Source organism: Zonotrichia albicollis, chromosome 7, assembly GCF_047830755.1.
Source record: "Zonotrichia albicollis isolate bZonAlb1 chromosome 7, bZonAlb1.hap1, whole genome shotgun sequence".
NCBI lineage: Eukaryota > Metazoa > Chordata > Aves > Passeriformes > Passerellidae > Zonotrichia > Zonotrichia albicollis.
In genome coordinates this window covers 24,781,209-24,801,801 of record NC_133825.1, presented here as the reverse complement: position 1 = coordinate 24,801,801, position 20,593 = coordinate 24,781,209, and the positions used below count along the sequence as shown (strand labels likewise).

Below are 20,593 nucleotides of genomic sequence, written 5' to 3'. Positions count from 1 at the left end.
TAATATAATATAATATAATATAATATAATATAATATAATATAATATAATATTATATTATATTATATTATATTATACATTACATTATATATTATATTATATATCATATATAATATCATAATCAAAATATAATATATTATATAATATATAATGATGCCATAATTATATAATTTTATTATAATGAATTATATTATTTTACCCTTTACAACAGGGTAAAACAGTGACAAACTATTTATGATGTAGTTAGTCAGAAAACTCCTGGGTGTCAGGAGCACATCCTGGAGTTTGCCCATGTGTGAGCTGCAGGGCCTGGGAACAGAAAGCTTTCAGCAGAGGCAGAAGCACATTGTGCCAAGGGATTCACCACTTTTAAGGCCCAAAACCTCCTTTGCTTGAAAGGAAGAGCCCCTCCTTGTCACCTTCCACCCCTCCTCCATGGCCCATGGGGAGGGTCTTACAGTATGTGGCAGCTAAGTCACGTCTTCAAAAAATCGTTCATGAAAAGTGAAGTGTTATTTATTTACAGGTACCTAAATAATAAATTGTGCACCAGAAGGTGCACAGTGCCCAATGTCCTGGGATGCAGGAAGCAAAATGATATCCAGGGTTCTCTGTTAGAAATACCTTATTTTAAATAAATGAATTGCTTAACAGAAAAAACAATAAAGAAGAATTGCAGTTGTTTTCCTTTTTCCCCGTGAGAATTCCTGCCAGTCCAACCTATCTTATAGAGGTCTGGAAAATGGCCTTTCAAAGAGTGGTATTCAGTACCATGGGCCAATGCTCTGGCTGTGTTCAGGCTGATATTTATTTGCTGCTTGAGAGGCCATTTATCTAAATATATCCCAACCCCAAGTGGACTCAGCAGGTTCAGTATTAACCTGGGAGTCCAGTGGTGAATCACTTAGCAAAGTTGGATGAATTAGGGTAGAGAGAAAGGGAAGGAGAAGAGGGGGAACTAAGGGAAATAAATCCCCCAGTGTTAGCCACAGTCATTGTGCTTATGTTCCCTACTGGACTGGGATTTTGCTGCCTTTTTAATTCAGCCCAGTTTATGCCTGCTTGTAAATGTAATGGTCACTGTTGTGACAGCAGATGTCCACTCAGTTCAGCTGCTCTTTAACATCATGTGACATCCTGGCTGAAGCCAAAATGCAGAACAAGCTGTCTAAAACTCAAGCTGTCAAAATAAATCTCCACAGAGACAGTGTCTGTGGGAAATGGAGTTTAGGAGACTGTGCTGATTGCCAAAGCAAATGCCAAGAGATGACCCACTGTGTGCTGCCAGCTATGGCCAGGGAGTCAAACTCCATCTTGAAATGACATTTCTTCTTGTAGGAAATTGTCTGGGCTGATGCTTTTCAATTAGTCCCTCTGCCAGAGCTTTCAGTGTTAGAAATCACTGCTGAGCAGGACATAAGCATTGAAGGCTACAGTTGGGTGTTTCAGACAGTGCATGCATCAAAGTGTTTAAAAATGAGTTGATGTAATACTGTTTAGTGGGCATGGCAATATCCTGTCCAGGCTTGTTAAGAGGGAGTGCAATAGCAGATGTTTGCTTTGATTCTTACAGCACATCTTGAGAATTTACTTCAATCAAGAAAGAAATGGTTTCCTCCTTACCTGGAGGTAAGAATGAAACTAGGTGCCAAATAGCCCTGCTATGACACACAGAAAATCCAGTGACGTACATCTTTACATGTCTGAGACCTCAGAAAAACTGACTCAGAGCATTAAAATCACATCAGCTTCCTTCATGGTTTGACATTTCCCACCTAATTTACCTCTGACCAATGCCAGACAAGACAGAGCATGTGCAAGTTTGTACCTATTGCCTATTGTGTATAAACCACCAGTGCAGTAGAGAAAAGCTTGTCTTGAACAGCAGCAGCTGAGATGATAAACTGCAATGCCTCAGCTGTGAGACAGTGAGAGAGGGCACAGGAATGAGAGACACCACGTTTATTCTATTGGGGATCACTATTTATTGAAGGTACAAAAAATACCCAGTAGAGTCTGTAAAATTGAGCGCATCCACAGTGAATGTCCCAGGATGATCCCTCGATGGATCACAAGCAGAGAGGGCCCGTGCTGGCCCAGCTGGTGCCTCCTCCACAGCCAGCCCACAGACCAAGGCTCCAGCAGGGGAGGGCTGCTCCTCGCCAGGGCTGGTGCAGCAAATGGCGCAGCTCATGTCTCCAGTCAGCTGAAAAGTGAATTCTTCTGGCTCCCAGTCAGCTCCTGACTTACAGCAAAGCCCTTGGGCAGTAGGTGCACTCTGTTCAACACAGGGAAACGTCAGGACAGCCTTGGTTCTTCAGGAGCTTACCCATCCAGGGCCGTGGTAGGGAGAGTTCTGCACAGCCCAGTGCTCCTGCTGCATATGTGGGCAGGACCCAGGCTTACACACAGCAATCCTTGCAACTCAGCACAAAAACTGATACATTTTTTTCCTCACTAATATAATCAGGTTGAGACAAAACTTAAAAAGTTTTTATTAAACGTTATAAATAGGGAATATATCTATTACGTACCATCTTTCATCAGTTAATTTGTTGCATTAAAATATATAATTTTACAAAACTTTACTTGTAAACCTAAAAATCTGCACAGTCCAGTGATAGAAGTAGCATGAGTTATTTTATACAGGGATTGACAAATTCTCCCAATACAAGAGAAGTTCCTTATAATTAATGTAAGGAATACAGGGAGTCCCATCAGAAACTCCTGTGGTGTATCCCTGTTGCTGGTATTTATGCTGAAATCAAATGACTTGCTTTTTCCATCAGGCCAAGTAATCTAACATAAGTGAAACCCTTCTGTACAAGGAGGACTAGCAAAATCCATACAGGGCTCCATTCCAGCCAGTGAATTTTGTTAAGCCATGCTGTACATACACATCCAGAATGTGAGTGGAAGTCCTTCCAATAAATTTACAAACACATTTCAGAACAATTCAGCAAGCTTCATCCCTTAGCATTTCAACTTGGCTGGATCTTTCCCATTCAGCATTTGGCAGAACATATATAATTTTCTTCATGAATAATATTTATTACAAAGAGAAAAATGTTACATGCAGTATTACTACATAAGGGACTTGAGTGGAAAATTACACATCTGGGAATTAGTTTGTGATAAGCACTCAGATTCAAATTCCAATGAAGCTGCAGAACTTAAATGACTGATCAGTTCACCCTGACTATGAAAGTGCATTTAGATTAATATTGGACAGGTTTTTTTCAGGGTCCTTGAATTTGTAAAATGTTTGAAACCCAAAAAGACTTCATTGAGCGTCTGCTACCACTGAGAGCATAATCAGGAATGGCTGATGTGTGCATGGCCAGTGGTCTCACACCACATCACTTTCTCCTGCTCTGTACAGAGCAACTTCTTTCCATGACCAGGTCACAATTACCTGGCTGATCATGTGGGCCTTCACCATCAGTTTTGCCAGGAGCACAGGCAGCAGTGACAGAGCTGGAGATTTTTGCAAAACTGTCTAATGTAGGTTTTCCAGTACGATTGCAACGCATTACACCACCACACACAATGTGCAGAGTAGGCTGCTGTATGATTGTAATCTAGCACACGAGGTATAAAACATATTCTACTAATTACAATACAGACATAGAATGCCAGCTAGGACTGATACTGAAAGACCTTTGCTATTGTTCCATATCTTTAGAACAGAGTTTAGGCCCAAAATGCAATCAGCAAATGCTCTCTATTATGCAGTTTTTGGAGTGGATTGGGTTTTGTCTCTTCACTTCTATCTCCTTTGCACATTTCTCTGAATTCAGAGCATAGAGTTGTAATTATGTTGGACATATTAGAAAGGGTTGCTGTACATCTCTATTTAGTGATCTATTAAGGATCTAGCTGCATGTTTCATGCAAACATGGGGGATGCAAAAGGTGAGACTCTCAATCTTCACCTTCTTAAGTTTTTATTAAAATTACTAAATACTCCCTTGGCTTGTCAACGAAAAGAACATCAAAAGAGCTGAGATTAAAATACGTAGCATACTGCAGAGCAGGTCCTAAACAATACCAAACAGAGCACACTCAGAAATGTTTCTTAATGTCCTTACACTTAGTGTGCACACTTCATTTGACAGGAAAAAGAAAAAAAAACCTAAAAAAAGGTGGTCCAGGACAACGAGGCCATTATCGGAGAAGCTTTTGACTGTGTACAAAGCAGCCAACCCCAAGTGGTGTGAGCAACATGTTTCTGTAAAGCTTGGGCACTGTCTGTCTTCTTGCATCCTCTTCCAGAACGTGTCAGAGACAGAAGCATGGACAGGGTGATGTGCAGGGCTGGAGCAGAGTCACAGAACAGCCACCCCCTTCCCCCTGGGTGAGCTGACAGCCAGCCTAGGTACTGTCAGCAGAAGTATTCATTGGGCTGTCCCTCTATCTTTGGTATGGCTTCCGAGTCCACGCTGGAGCGGGCGGAGAGCAGCCTGTTGGACTCGTCAGGGGTGTGCCTGGTCAGGTACTCTCCCTCCACGCCCTTGGCCTTGGCCCCAGGGGACAGGCTCTCGAAGGTGACGTACGATTCCTGCGCGTCCTTGGGCTTGCGTACAAAGCATTTCTTGCAGCGCCGTTTCAGGGCTCCACAGCAGACCACCAGGGTCAGAGGAACAGCAATGACACAGGCCACGCTGATGACAACCACATTGATGAGCTTCTGCGTCCCTCCTGCACTGACCACTTCGTCTGTGGAAAATATGATGCACTGCTCCTTCCTGGGGATCAGCCCTTTCACACAGACGCACACGATGTACTTGGTCTTTGGCAGCAGCCCGTACAGAGTGACCTTGGTCTTGCCTGGCTCCACGTTGATCCGCCGCATGTCCCTCTCCCCAAAGACGGCGTAAAGGACGCTGAACACCGTGGTGTTCTTTGCCATAGGCGCCTTCCAGGCCAGGGTGATGCTCTGGTCCGTGTCCCCTATGACCCTGACAGACCTCACCATCCTCTCTGGCTCCTGCTGGCCCGTGGTGGGGCTCACCAGCAGGTTCTGGGGGTTGCTGTCCTGAGCCGTGTCCGGGAGGAGGACGCTGTCTCCGGTGCCCGCCCCAGCCCCCAGCGTGGGCACGGTGGAGGTGGTGATAATGTACCTGGCCACCAGTTTGTCATTGTAGGCAGCTGCCTCCATCCCGCTGGCCTTGCCATTCCACGTGCCTTTGGCACTAGAGTTAGGGTCATCCGTGCTTTCTGAGTCTGTGATGATGAGCGAGATGAAGGCCTCTGTTGCCCCCAGGAAATTCTTTGCTTTACAGATGTACTCTCCAGAGTCAAGGTAAGAGACTACAGGCAGGCCCAGGATAGACCAGCTCATCCCATCACTGGAAATCTCTTGGTGAACTGCAAGGCAGGAAAAATGTTAAATGAACAGGCAATAGTAAATTGAATTAATTCCATATTTGTAAAATATTAAGATCTATCACCAAATATCTGCTTGATAAAGTATATGATAAAGAATCCTCATCTCTGCTTGCTACCAAGAACATTACAAAATCAAAATAAACCTAAGAAAAAGACTAGATTACATCAGGATTTGAACGACTTCAAAATGAATATACGGGAAAAAGTTGATGCTATTTCTTCCAAATTGATGTACAGCTAGAAAACATAACAGGAAGGGTTCTTCCATTAAAAATAAAAGCTTGAAAATTCTTATATAGGTGCAATACTTAAAAGAGTGGAAGGAGCAAGCAGCAACATGATCTATTCGAGCATTAGATGCAGACTGTGGAGGCAAAGAAAATACGAACAGTGGAGATTTTATTGTAACAAACACACATGGACTAGCCTAGAGTATATGGAAAAATAGTTGAAAGATAAGATCCCTTCTACTGCTCAATTACTGCAGGTGTTTATCCTTACACAGGTGTACATTTGGTTACTACCAAAGGACATGTACATAGCTGAGTGTTGATTTGCTCATGTGATTTACCTGCCGACCAAAACTAGCTTTTATTGCCTTTTCCTATTGGTGCAAAAAAAAAAAAAAAGAGTTGGGATTTTGTGGAAGGGTAAAGCACCCTCATCATTTAACCAGCCTCCTTAGGATAGGCACATGCTGTCTCAGCCCTTTCCTGCTGAAAGGTAAACCAGGGAGATGTCTGAAAGCCAAAGAGAAGAGGATGCAAACTTCTTCCAACCCCTCTTGGGGTCAGGATCCAGCCTTGGCAAGCAGGGTCCCTTCCAATGGCAGCAAAATATAAAGGTAACAGAAGTTACTTTTTCAGTTTAATTATTTACTGAATGAGTATTTTAAAACACATGAAGCTGTGGGTCTACCTATGACAATTACCTGTAGATACAGACTGTGCTGTTTCTCACTCCTTTCTGCTCAGAACACCAGCATTTCAAATAGTCACATTATAGCATTGGCACAGAAGCTGCCATTGCTGAGAAATAACCTATCTTTCCAGCCAGCTTTTTATTGAAAGGTGCTAGTGTCTGATTTAATGGGGCACAAAATACATCATTCTCAGTTGTAGCTCAAGGTAAACTCAACACAGGCTTTCAGGAAATCACCCCATTCTATTTTTTGTGGTGGCTCTGTTTCAGGTGTAGGAAACATGGTGGGTACACATTATCATTATGAGGAGCAGCTCTGCTGCATCCTGCACATCCTGCACATCAGAGCAATGACTTGTGCAGATCCCAGGAAATGATACTTGTTACAAATGGTTCCTCTGCTGTGAAAGAGAATTGCTCTCTTCCCTGTTCTGTGCACCAAGGAGCCCTGTAACCCTTTGAACATCAGACCCAATACTTAGCACTTTATCTGCTGGGTTTAGATCCTCTATGAAAGTCAGGCCAGGACTAGCATACAGGAGTATTCAGGGCAGGTTGGAGGCAAGAAGGTTCAGGTCCTGACTGAAAACTTCTAGCACAAAAAGCTAAGGATAACTGTCTTCAGCAGAGTAAAGGTTTCTTCCCTAAATTCCCCACAAATTAAAGGACCTGTGTTGCAATTACAGCTCCAGACTTCCTTGTGAATGGAAATGAAATCATGATCAGTCACAAAACCAGTGTCTGTCTGAAAGCTTCCCCTGGAGAGGTGCTCAGACCACGTAGTCAGGGTTTCTTCCACAGAGAGCTTGTCAGTCTATCAGAGGGAATGATTCCTTGGGGACATTCCCACTGAAGTATTGTATCCTTCAGCACTTTAGTGGGGTTTTTTTTGTCTTTTAATATTTTAGTAATGCTGTATGTTTGCATCCTTTTCTTTCTTGTACAGCTGATCTGAATCCCAGTTGAATTCACATCAGACATTTCTCTGCCAGAGATGTTTGCTAATGGACTAGCAATACAATTGAATATAGAATAATTCAGTGAGAATCCTTTTCAGTCACTAAATAACTAACTGAAGACAGCTAATTGCTACTGTTGGAAATATTTCATTTCTTCAGCTCCAACAGATTTCCAGAAAATCCCTTGACTTGTCTCACCACTACAATCGCTATGAAACAAAGCAAAATCAACTTCCTATGCATGATAAAAGACATTTATCTGATAATATTAAGATCAACATACAAGTATAGTATATAGACTATTGTACAGTCTATAGAAAATCACAATGCAAGAGTGGATTGCAGCTTGTCCAGGCCTGCCTCACTCATTGCACGTGTGCAGGAAAGCCCAAACCAAACCCACCTGTGCCATTCAGCTGAGCCCCATCAGCTCTCCTCCAGCTGAGCTCGGGGATGGGCACGCCCGTGGTGCCGCAGCGCAGCAGCACCGTGCTGCCCAGGATGGTCTTCACCTTGGCCACAGACGTGTGCACCACGGGGCTCTGGCACTTCCTCAGCTCCACCTGGCTGAAGAAGACTCCTGCAAGGCTCCTGGGGGTGAAGCATTTCAGCCTGGGCTCAATGAAGGCTATGTTAGGAGACTGGAAATTTAGGAAATGCACCATTTCGTACAGACTGCAGTCACACACCCAAGGATTGTCTTGCAAACCTGTCAAAAAGAAATTAGGGCACTAAGTCGCTCCAATAGCACCTTTTGTTTCTGCCACTTTTGTTTCTATTTTTCAGCAGGACACAGTGTGATAGAGTCCCACTGTGCTCTGCAAGAGCTGCCTGTGCAGGAGTATGTGGGGTGGGGAGGGGAATGTCCCCCCACTGTTGCTGGCTGAGTCTGATGGATCCCACAGTTGCCAGAATGGAATAAATGTGACTTGCTAAAGTATCTCCAAATCTGCATCTGAAATCATATTCTTTAAGTTCAAAGCAGCATTATTCATATCGTGAAAACATTGTGATTTGTGCACATAAAGAAGCAAAACAAAAATTCATTATAAACACATTTTGTTCCAGGATGAAAAAAACAAGTACTCATGGGAGAAGTACTCATGTGGATTCTTTTGGCATGGGGAGACTATGAAGTCTCTGACAGGCCAGAAAATTCTCACTGGACCTTTTTAAAATACTAGCCAGATTGTCATACCACTTTTCACACCTGCAATAGCTGTGGCTGATCCTACTTGACTGTCATAGTTCTCTTCCAGCCCTGTTACTCTTAAGTTATTTTCATTATTTTGGTAATCAGTTGCTTTTCCTGAAATGCTAATTTATACTGGATCATATGAAAGAAATGTTTTAAGGATTAAATTGAAGACAATGCCTGTTATGGTATATAAAAAATGTAGATAGACCATTACTATATTTAGGCTATACACACAGAATGAGGTATATTGAAAAATACACTCCTGTTTCAGATTCTTGGAATGTTGCTCTTCTTTATTCTGCTCTCTTAGTTTGCATTGAATTCCAATTCTGAAAAAAATATGCATTATTAAAAATAGACCTGTGAAGATAGTACTGAAAAAGCAAATTTGGAACTGGAGCAATGCATATCCATGAACAGAAGTTGCTGCATCTGATGAAATCTGTGTCATCCCATTTACAAATGCTCACATCCAGCTGTGCTGTGGCCAGGCTGTGGTCTCTAATGATTTTAGCTAGCAGAACTGGCACTAGGGATATGAATGCCATCCAACCCCAGGCACACATTTGAAGCCTAAACCAGGAGCGTGGCTCCCACGCCTCCTGCCTGCCACAGGAGTGAGCTCTGCTCCCTCTGAGGGGGCTGCACTCCTCTTTTCCATGCACAGCCCAAGGACATGCCTGGGGCTGGCACCTGCCTGGAAGGGAACAGTACTGATACTCCCTCACGGTGTTTTAAAGATGCTGTGGAAAAAAATCTCCTGAGTGCATTCCATATCTTCTTCCCTGGGCTTAGAAGAGGATCTGGGAGTGATGGGTTTTGGCAGGAGGTCAGTCCTTGTAAATTAATATGTTAAAGTGAAGGGGGACTAAGTAAGTAATGAACATTCAGCTTGGCTTTGTTTTGTGGCATTTTTCTAGCAGTTTCCAGTTCATGCACTAGACAGCAATTGAGCCCAGGTTCCCTGGCAGGTGCCCCAGCTCCAGCTGGAGCAGCAGCACCACAGAGGCAGTGAGGCCTTTGCTGCCCTGCACAGCACAGCTCCATGGGCTCACGTGGTCAGGCCTCATGTGCAAAAGCTTGCACCCTTGGCACAGACTGTCAGCCAGCAACTTAGCCGAGGAATTACTTCTTCTTGAGGGAGTCTGCAAGCAGTGGCTCTGGAGTCACAGTGATGCACTGCAGACAAGGAATGGATTGGGCTGACTCTTTTTATTATTCATGATTTTTTATGCCTCCATGAGAAACAGTCATGGGCAGAGTGAAACAGAAGCATGCAGCTGTGTTTTTCCAGCCTGCTCCTGTGAGAGACATGCATTTTATCTACATGGTTCCTATGGGTGTCCACAGGACAGGACCTAGAAGCTGGAGTGTACATTACTGCATTAATTTTAGCATTGTACTCATATGGCGACATGAATTTTTTAGGATTCTGGCACAATCAACCTGAGCATAGCCGGATACTACTCAGTTTGGCCACGTGTATCTGTTCTTGATAAAACATTCTCCTAATCTATATTGAATGGAATAACACTTTTACACATAACTTGACTCTAAAAATGAAAAGTATGATCTAGGCAGTCTTGCCATGAATGAAATGGGCAATCCCAAACTGCCAGTTTTGGCTTAAAGAACTTGTTACTGCATCTGGCAACACAGGATCGTGAAACACCTGCTCCTCTCCTGATGCTAGTGAAACCTTCAGCAACATCTGCTAAGGACACTAAAAGCTTTGTAGGTGGTATTTTGTATCTTTTTTTAAGTCTTGTATCTCTTTCCTCTGCAACCCCGCTTTAAAAACTTCACCTTCCTAAATTTATCGAGGGAACCAAGAGCAGCAGGTACTTGCCAGAGTGAGAGGAAGCTTGCAGTGCCTCTGCTGAGATGATCAGCAGGTGTCTGAGCCCACCCCTGGTTGCAGAGACTGTACAAGCAGATGGCAACAGCTCTGAGCCGTCATCAACCTGTCGTGGATTTGAACAGTGAACAAGGGCTAAAAGACCATGTAATAGTGCCCTGAACTGGGAAATGTGCTCAAAGCCTCACCTGGACATCCTGCAACTGAGAATCAGCTGTGAGACACCCTGACACAGAAATGGGTAACTGCCCCAAAGCCATACCTCTGGGGAGCCTAGAGCTGCCACCAGAAGGGAGCTTCATAGCTGTCCTGCAAGGCAGCACTGTCCTGGTGTGTTTGGGTCGACTAGGGTTTAATTCTGTGTGAACAGATATACAAGGCTCTGGGAAGAGACAAATTGACAGCTCTGACCCAGATTTTATGCTCAGTCGTGGCATTATTCCTCTTTAATTTAGGCATAATAAATTATCCATCCTTTTCTTTAGTTCTGCTTAAAATGGGTCAATTGTAAACGCAGTGCTATTAGAGAAGAGCACACAAATGATGAAGAGCTGTAAACATATTTGTATTGCTATCCAAAATGGCAGTGGAAATAACTAAAAAAGCCTTGAGCAAGAGTCACCAGTTTTGTGCTGCAAAGATCCAAGCAAATAATCAAATTTATGCCATAATAAGATGGGTGTGATGAGCCTGAGGTGAGTTTGTTAATATGCAAATGAATGTACACATATTATTTAGGGTATGAAATTGTATACATATAATAGCAGGGTACTTGCTATGGTAACCACAGTGGATGAAAATGCTGCAAGGAGATGAGGAACTCTTGACATTTGTGCCCCCTACAAAAATGGCAGGCACTTCTCTTACCTAGGATGATCTTGGAGTTGTCATTGGGGAAGTAGGGAACAGCCTGGAGGTTGGCCCAGGTGGCAATGAGAGCCTGAGGAAGAGTCATCAGCTTATTGCTGGACAGATCCAGGTATGTGATGTTCCTGACATAACGAGCAGCATCTGGGGGGACTGAGGTGAGTTCGTTGTTGTGCAAATCCAGGAGCCTCAGCTGGGGCATGCCAGCCAGGCTCTCCCAGGGGAATGAGATCAGGTTGTTCCCATCCAGCCTCAGCTCCTGCAGACGACGAAGGCCCTTGAAGGTGATGCTGCTGAGGCTGCCCAGGGAGTTATAGGGCATCCAGAGGTACTCCAGGTTGTGAAGCAGGTGGAAAGCCTCTCCTGGCACCCTGCGGATCGCTGTCTTTTCTATCCGAAGCTTGCTTGTATCAACAGGGATGTTCACAGGAGGGAGGGTCATCTCTGGGTCATTACACAGCACTGTCCTGGTGGGGAAAGACAAAGACAAGCAAAGATGGGACTTTCTTTTATTATGAAAAGATTTGACTCCTTATTTTAATGCAAGATTTTGATCTGCCTTTTTCACAAGATTTCTTCTTGTCATTTCTTTCTTGCTGCTGATCTCTGCATCATCACTGTAAATACATCAACGTGCAGTAATTAATATGTACCTTCTGACTGCAGAGATCACAGTGTTGTGCCTCTCCTGGAGTGGTGTGAGTCCGAATCTGCCCCATTTAATGTTCCTGTTGGGTTTTGCTATCTGTTTTTTAGAGTACTTATGATAGCAATGATGACATTCATGCACAACAGAGGATTCTAGTGCAAGTTAAAACAAAATGATCCATAAAATTGAACTACAAAAGCCCTACAAAAAGAAGACTTATTGACATGTGGGAGGGCAAGAAGTTATATAGATTAAATATGACACAGGAACTCTGGTTTGAGAAATGAGGATAAGAAAGCCAGCTAACAACTCCTTGGAAGAACTCTGGAGTAAGCTCTGCGTTACTATGGAGGGTGTGTAAAGATGGTGGCAGTCACTGCACTGCAGGCTCATCTAGTCTTGAGAGTGAAAGCACAGAAAATTAACTCTCTGGAAAATGCTATACCGAAAGTAAGACAGATTTATGTGTTTTAATCATTTCTCCCCATTTCTAATCTCTAAAGGTCAAAGCATAAAAAGCCTGTGCTGCATTTTGCAGCCTTCATACAAAAAATTGTGACTTGGGATTGTAGAGAGCCATGAGAAACAAAGGGAGACAAAACAGGTCTCTCAGATGAATTTTAATTTTCCTATCAGCAAGTACAGGAAGGCAAGTTCTTTAACAAAGCACCAAGGACCTGCAAAAGGTAAGAGGTTGGATGGGCATGTTCCAGTCTACTCACTGAACAAGACACCACAAGAAATGGAATGTGATCAGTCAGGTAACGTGTTCCTATCACACTGCCTCCATAAACAGAATATTACAAAGCTGTCAAAACCAGGCTGGTTTTGGCTGAAAGCAATTATTCCTCTACTATCAACAAAAATATATAACATTGCTGAACTGCTCAGGCAGACTTCCCAGATTTAAATGCTATTTGAGCCTACAGTTAAATTGTTAATTTGTAATCAAAACACAGTACATTACTCTCACCCAACACTTTTATTGTGGCATTAAATCCTGCCCACCCTCTGCTGAAGGCTGAGATTTGAGTAAGATAAAAATCTACCAAATAAGAAAAATTCAGAAACCACTTTAAATAAAACATTTTACTTTGTGTAGTCATGTCACAAAATGTTACTAACAGAAAGACCATGGCAGTAAAGCAGAATGCTTCTAACAGTGTCCCTAAATTATGTCAGTGAGCATTAAACATTTAATCTATGGGATAATCTCCTTCTGGTGAGAAATATGAATCATAATGCAGAAAAAAGGGTGGCATTATGATCCTTAAGGGACTAATGGATATTTGCTTCATTATGTATCTTACTAAAATGTACAACAGCTTTTTCCAGTCCCTGAGAGGAAATTCCCCTGGGAACTGTGACATTTATGGAAAAATAATTGGCTCTCACGCTGTTGCACTTCCTTTTAGCAATTTCAGGCTACTTGTGTCTCTACCATGCTTCTTCTTACTGTGAAAGTTTCTAGTATTAAATCTATAGCACCATAAAAATGATAAGAAAGTAGAGCTATTTCATGGGGTTCAAAAATATCTCATTTCTGTAATGAAAAAATATTTCAATCTAGAAAAAGTTTATTACAAAGGATTTTGCAAATCCTGTATCTCTCTCACAAAATCTCCTCTGCTGTGAACCACACCTTATGAAAATATGGGCTCTATTTTCTTTAAGGCAGATACTTTGTGCCTACCCTTCAGAAGGACTCTTTTATAACAGTCCTCCAGAGAAATGCATGTTCAATGGCTTTGCATTCAAAGATGGGTGTCCTTCTGGTCTTGCCTTCTTTTTTAACGGAAAGTTTCCAGTCTGAGAATTTACTTCTTTTGATTTTTTTTTTTTTTGTTGTTACTGTGGTTTTTTAGTTCATTTTTGTCTAAAGTCTATTGCTATGCCTAAAATCACCAGCTGAAGGATTTTTAAATCCTTGTTGGGTTTGTACCACAACTGGAATCAAATCTAGTCACACTTTAACAATGAACCAGCAGAGCAGAATAAAACCTTTTAGAACCAGAATTTAAAGCAGAAAGGTTAAATATATATATATATATATATATAGTTTAAATTTTATTCCCTTTTTGCCATTACACCAGCAATAATTATGTCACTCCTGTTCTTACAGAGGAGATGCCCAAACGCTTTCTCTGAAATCAGCTTACTGTGTTTTCAGAAGCTAATCCTCTGCAAATATAGCTAGAGCGGGGAGCAACTGGAAAAAATAATGGCCACAAAGTGCAGAGACAATATTTTGTGCTGCGAGCATCCTCGGAGAGGAGCAGACCCACCCCCGAGCCCGCCGCGGGAGCGCCCGGCGTACCTGGCCTTGGTGCCGTCGCCGAGGCTGTGGAAGGCGCAGCTGCACTGCGAGGGGCAGGAGCCGGCGGCCCGGGGCAGCCCCGCCAGCGCCCAGCAGCACAGCAGAGTCACCGCCAGCCGCATGGCACCTGGGCATGGGCACACCTGGGCTAGGCTTCGTGCAGGGCTTCGCCTATTGTTCTGTCCATCGGCCGGTCACATCTTGTTAACTCCCTTTTGTTTTCAGCCACACTGTGATCTTCCAGCCCTCGCTGAGTCCATCAGATAAAAAAGGATAGGCAGGGATTAAGGATGGGGACTTGAGTTATTTTCATGAAGGTGCTTATTGCTTCCCGGAACCACTAACGGCATTTCTTCCTTCAGCAGCCCCTTCAAAACACCCTCCTCTGGCAGCCTGGGGCTTTCATGCAAGGAAGAGGCAAATCTATTTTGGGGGGACATACATCACAGACAAGATAACTGTAATCTGACCAGGAATTAGCAATAATTTACTTCCTCGCAGAGGTATTGGTAAGATTTAAAACAGTTATTTGTGCTAATGGAATGTAAGCCTTCTATCTAAAAACACTAATATATATATAGATATATATAGTGATGCTATTAAAAGGCTTTATTTTCTTTTAAAGACTCCTAGTTTGATAAAGCAGTTATTGAACTGTTGGCAACAAGCCTGTTACTGATAAACAGTTGATAACCCAGTAAATACGTACATATTTCAGTTTCTACCGGGGCTAGCACACACCTGCAGGACTGGCCACTGGCTCTGACTCACTGACACAGCTAAGCTCAGGTAAGGGACCCTTTTGGGGAGTGCCACCTGATGCAGGGCTGAGTGGCAGGAATTCAGGAATGCTCAGAAAAGCTCAGCTCTCTCTTAAGGTCAGCCAGAGACACCTCACTTTTCCAGCACTCCTCCCTGTTGCGGTCCTGTTGCTTTCCTTTCGGAATACATAATGAGAAGTTACCACTCAGAAGTGCAGCAATAACACACCTGTCTATGCACAGACTACCTGAGGCTTAATGACTCTGCTTACATCAGTGTTGTTCCTAATGAAGATTGCTCACCAGCATTTCTGGAGTGGAGCTCTTCTCATGCAGAGTTCAACCTGTGTTCTTCACAATGAAATTATGCTGCTGATTTTTCAGTAATTCTGGGTAATGAACTTTCAGTTTCAAGGTAATCTAGATGTGGTTTGGGGCTAACTATTAAACAGACATTTTATGGTGCCATAGTTTCACATGAGCTTGTTTCACATGAGCTTGTTTCACAAGTTACTCCGATAATTAATTAAGGCTTGCAGAAATAATTTATTGAAATGATAGCCCAAAGGATTACTTTTCCCCCTGCTGTTTTCACATTCTACATTTACTGTTGTTCAAAGAGAAATTCAAGTATTATTTATTTCTGAAGAGATGAGAACATAATGCAGTGCTGCTCATTAACTGTCCATAGTTGTTCTCTCATTGACTTCCATTAGGTCCCATTTCTAGATTTAACGATTTCTCAGTTCCCTTAATGATCTCCAAGCTAAGACCAAGCTTATTGGTTTTTTTTGTGTACTCATTGGTCAGCTTGCCTTGCTGCCCAGACTCTGCCTCAGCTCAATACTTACAACATTGACTGAAACATCTGAAGTTAAATTCTACTTGAAAAGGCAATGCAACATAATTAACCTCTTGCATCTGTTTTCTTTTCAATGCATCTGATAAAGTAGTTTCCCTCCATTGGAGCTCTTAGATAATAAACTTGTAGAAAGCAGAACTGTATTGTAAGGTTTGCTTTCATGAACCTCAATTTTGCCTCACTAATGAAACATTTAAGTTACCACTAAATGTCAGGAGCAGTAGAAGTAAACTTAATTTGTAAAAATCAACAGCAATCAATAAAGCATACCTTAGCAGCAGCTAGTGCTCTGCACTTTGTCAAGAAAGCTGCTATTTACTCAACATGACAGAGTCACTTCTGAACAAGAAAGAGAAAGACCTGGAGGAAGGCTGAGAGATTAATAAAACCAGATAAATAAAAGAGGTTAAACATTAACAGGTTTCACATCTTGGAGTGTATTCACAAGTGTGTCTCTGGAAGGAGGAAAAGGAAGGGAGAAGGACCAGTCAACTATTAAGCCAGTTATGTTTTATCAGCATTTACATGTTGGAGTTTTCCCTCCCTGTTGACTGGATTATTTTATAATCCTTCATTGACACACCATCACCAAACGATGGGTTAACCATCAAGGCACCATGTTAGGCTTGATCTGAATGGTCAAGAGAGTCTGCCCTCACTCTGCAGAAACTCAAAAGAGGTTCATCAGGAGGGGTGGAAACCAGCTCAGGTGTGCTTTGGACACAAGGAACTGGAGGAGAAAGAAGTGGAGGAGGCAGGCCTTGGTGCACAGGGGGCAGATATATTCCCCTGATTCACAGGCTGCATAGATCATAGCATCACACAATGGTTTGATTTGGTTTGGAAGGGACCTTAAAGATCACCTAGTTCCAAACTTGCTGTAGTGGGCAGGGACAACTTCCACTACAACCAGTTGCTCAAAACCCCATCCAACCTGGCCTTGAATGCTTTCAGGGATGGGGCATCCACACTTTCTGTGGCCATTCTGTTCCAGGGCTTCACTGCTTCATAAACAGTAAACAATTTCTTCCTAATATATAATCTGAACCTGACCTCTGCCAATTTGAAGTAATTCCCTCTTGTGCATGCCCTTGAGCAAAAAGTCTCTACAGTTTTCTACTAGGCTTCTTTTAGGTACTGGAAGGCTGCTCCAAGGCCTCTCCAGAACCTTCTGTTCTCCAGGCTGAACAACATCAATTTTCTCAGCTTGTCTTCATATGAGACATGCTCCAGCCTCCCTTCATCTTCATGACTCTCCTCTGGATTTGTTCCAGCAGGTCCTTCTTTTGTTGGGATTTCCCTGAACTGGATGCAGTACTCGAGGTGGAGTCTCAGACTGGAGCAAGCAGAAGAGAACAGAGAGAATCAGTGAAACAAAGACAATGAAAAGAGATCCTTAAAACTGTTGGAGTAGGTGCCAGTACCTGCACTTCAGAGACTTCATGAGGCAGCATTGACGAGTGGGCTGCAACAAGATGCTGCTTCTGCTTACATTCATGCTCTCTCCATAATTCAGGCAGATGGAAGAAATAAAACTGGAAGCAAAATCTGATTGCTGTGTTCAACAGACTATGAATTCGCTTCCAAACAAAATTCTGGTTTATCCTGAAGCACTGTTTGCAGTACAACAGCTTTCTAGATCTTCACGGTATTTTTAAGGCTTAAGTGTATTATCTCCTCCCTACTACTGAACAGTTTTTCAATCATTGTGCTATCTAATGTAAAATGAACACTCATTAGATAATTTCCCTGTAAGTGCAGGTAATATTTATTTGAGACTTTAAAATCAATACCACATTTTGCAGTGCAGAGTAAAAACATTTTTTTTCATGACAGACAATTCCATTCCATAATGAAACTGGTGGGAGTTAGGCTCTTTACTTACAGTTCTGCACTCCTAATCATAAAAATTGTGCTCCTTGCTGTTTACTTAGGAAGTAAACAGTTTCTTCGCTGCACCAAACTAAAAATAACAGTTGTAGGAAAAAACATACAAAGAAGCAGTCAAAAAGTGTCATTCATCTGAAGTGTAAGAATTTGTTTTGCATTCTCTGAGAAGAACCAGATCTCTTGTTTATATTTTTGGTGTAAATAAATGCAAAGCAAATGAGGTAAAAGTCTACTGTCAGCAAAGTTCAGCTGTGTTCAGCCATGGCAATCTTTCTTTTCTTTCTTAGGTGGGGTTATAATTCAGAGGAAAAAAATGCTTTGTATTTAATAAGATTAAGTTAATTATTTGACATCATAGTTTCAAATTTTTTTCCCAGAAAAGCCTGAAATGTTTTATCAGAAGATTCTCCTCACAAACTCTACGGCTAAACCTGAGTGACAAACACAGCATGCTCCACTAAGTTGCTCATTTTTAATATGGCAATTGGACAGAATTTATTTTTATTTCTTTTCTCCATATACTTAGAAAAATATAGCCTAAAGCAAATCAAACAGCATATATTAGCATAAATGAAAGCTATAAAATTCCTTATTATCATGATTTTGTATGAAAGATTTTATTAGCAGGCAACACCGGCCAGACACTAAATCAATTTCATTAGGTAAATGCACCTCCAAGAGGCTTCTGGCAGGGCACATGTAAAGTGGAAAATCCTTGCCACTGATGCAAGCGAGCGCACGCTAATGCATGACGTCATTGTAAATTGGATCTTGCACTTAATGCTGATGAAGGCAGCTCCTCCAGACCTGTAGGACCAAAGTCATTAACAGAGCTCTGGACATGCTGTAGAAATAAAACAAACCCACACAGCTTTTGGCATGGCACATTACAGGTCTATCAGTGGTAGTTGTTTTGTGCATATTAACCATGGTTGTTACAGCCAGTGCAGAAGAGCAGATGTGAGGGCAGACCTCTGGCCCGTGGGGAGATAAACTCACACACCTCCCTCACTGCACCCATTTGTGTCCATGCAGCAGAAGCCACCACGAGGCCCCACCATGGCCAGCAGTGCCCTCAGGGCAGAGCCTGGCAGAGGATGGAGGGGTGTAACCCAACCCCCCAGTGTCTCCCTGTCTGCTCCTTCTGCGCTCAGGCACCGACAGAGACCTCGCCCTGGCTGTGGCAGATGTGAGGCAGATGTGAAGGGCTGGGCAGAGCCTCCAGGTCCAGTGGAGAATGAGCCCCTCAGCAACCAGTGAGATAAGCTGGACACAAACTCTTGCCTCACCTTAGGGGAGGAGTGGCCAGCCACCATGGCCACAGTTCTACTCTTCTTCTACAAAGGCTCCACAGTGACAGGAAAATTCCACCAGGATGGGACATTCAGGGCTCCAGAGCAAAATTCTCTGGGACAAACCCTTTGTGAAGTCCTCTACAGAGGGAAAGCAGCAGAAGAACTGATTATCAGGGATTACCAAAACATACACCTAGAAAAGCATAAATGTCTGTCCAGCAGCATCATTCTCACTGAAAAAATTACTATTCTCTGAGATGCCTCAGCCACAGACACATCCACAATAGTCCAGTTTAATGACTGCACATACCATGGTCATATCTGATGGATTTTAAATTAGTGAAGCTTTCTTAGGTATTCCTGGTCCCATATCTCTATTGTACCTTTATTGCCTAAAATCCAGTGCAGTTCCCTCAGTTCCACAAAATCAGCTAACTTTGGGCTTAGCATCCTCAGCTGCATGACAGAGGGGCCCATGCAGTAATATTGCTGATTGCAACCACCTTTTCTGATTTGGACCTTAATAGTATTAGGCTAAGCCCAGCAGAGTCACCTCTGCTTAGGAAACAGTGGCTATTTTATTTTGCTTCTTCAGGCATGCAAGAATTTCCAGCATTGTTTATCTGGCTCCTGAATGTAGATAGAGCACAGTGTTTTACACAGCAAGCCTCTGCCCCCTTGCCAGTCTGACAGTCACCAGCTTTCCTACTCTGATTTACCTGAACACAGCTCTGAGATTTTGCAGGCTGAGTACCTGTGTGGCAGTTCTACTAAACTTCTTGGAAGCTGCAATATTCTAGTAACTTTATTAATTTTCTAGCCTGGGTGGATATACAAATATTTATGAATTGCATATTCCATTTACAGTGAATTAAGCTACTTGTCTCTGGAGAGGTAACTCAAACAGTAGAGGCAATGCTTTCCAGCTCAGCAGGTAGCTCTGACTCGAAACGCTGAGGTGCAGCAGCAGGCAGGAAAGCCAGTCCCAGTGCTGCCTGGTCCCAGGTGATGGATCTGTGTCCTTTTCCGGAGAGACTTTCACACAGCACTGCTCTGGCTCTGACTCTGAAGCTGTCCCCCGGCTTTCTTACTTCCCACCAAGTTTACAGCTCCTTCATTTGTGCTCAGCGTGGCCAAGGAGCTTTCCCCAGATATTATCCTTGACCTTGATGCTTTCTCTGTACTTGCAAGTGAGCCCTTTCCTTCACCTTACTCTGCACAGACAGCACCTGCACCCCCGGCCCCATCCTGCCCTGGACCCCTCGCACCCTCCCCACCACACCTGGGCTGTCATGCTCGCTCCCCAAAGCACAGCCCCTGGCTCCTGCCTGCCCCCAGCACCCTTGGCCCTGCCCGGCCTTCACCACTGCATCTTCCTCCAACAGCTCTGAGACAGCTGCAGAGAAAGTCAGATTGAGCAGAGTGCTGCTGTACTGTGTTACACAGACTGTTGAGGAGAAGGGCTATTGTGTGGCTGCAGGCATTCCCAAAGGGCTGATGCCCATCCACACACCAGTGTGGTGTCTTTTTCCCTGCATCATCCCTCCTACGGCCAGCACCAGGTGCCTATTTACAATCTGGGTCATGTTCCCTACCACCCCTACCAAACTGAAACAAATTTACACAAC

General features: G+C 43.2%; 1 protein-coding gene across 1 annotated transcript; it reads right to left on the bottom strand.

The window, feature by feature from the left end:
- Positions 1-1,982: 1,982 nt before the first annotated feature.
- Positions 1,983-15,208, bottom strand: LRIT1 (leucine rich repeat, Ig-like and transmembrane domains 1). The gene is made up of 4 exons (XM_005481549.4): positions 14,158-15,208; positions 11,192-11,658; positions 7,672-7,977; positions 1,983-5,367 (listed from the first exon to the last, which is right to left on the bottom strand). Exons 1-4 carry the CDS (start codon positions 14,277-14,279, stop codon positions 4,382-4,384), a joined length of 1,881 nt encoding a protein of 626 aa, XP_005481606.2. The 5' UTR covers positions 14,280-15,208; the 3' UTR covers positions 1,983-4,381.
- Between the last annotated feature and the right edge of the window lie 5,385 nt (positions 15,209-20,593).

Excerpts from the sequence above, each read along its gene's own strand:
- LRIT1 (XM_005481549.4), bottom strand. The coding sequence starts at position 14,279 with ATGCGGCTGGCGGTGACTCTGCTGTGCTGCTGGGCGCTGGCGGGGCTG. Across the intron at positions 7,978-11,191 it reads CAACTCCAAGATCATCCTAG|GTTTGCAAGACAATCCTTGG; the intron begins GTAAGAGAAGTG and ends TCTTTTTGACAG. Across the intron at positions 5,368-7,671 it reads GGCTCAGCTGAATGGCACAG|TTCACCAAGAGATTTCCAGT; the intron begins GTGGGTTTGGTT and ends CCTGCCTTGCAG.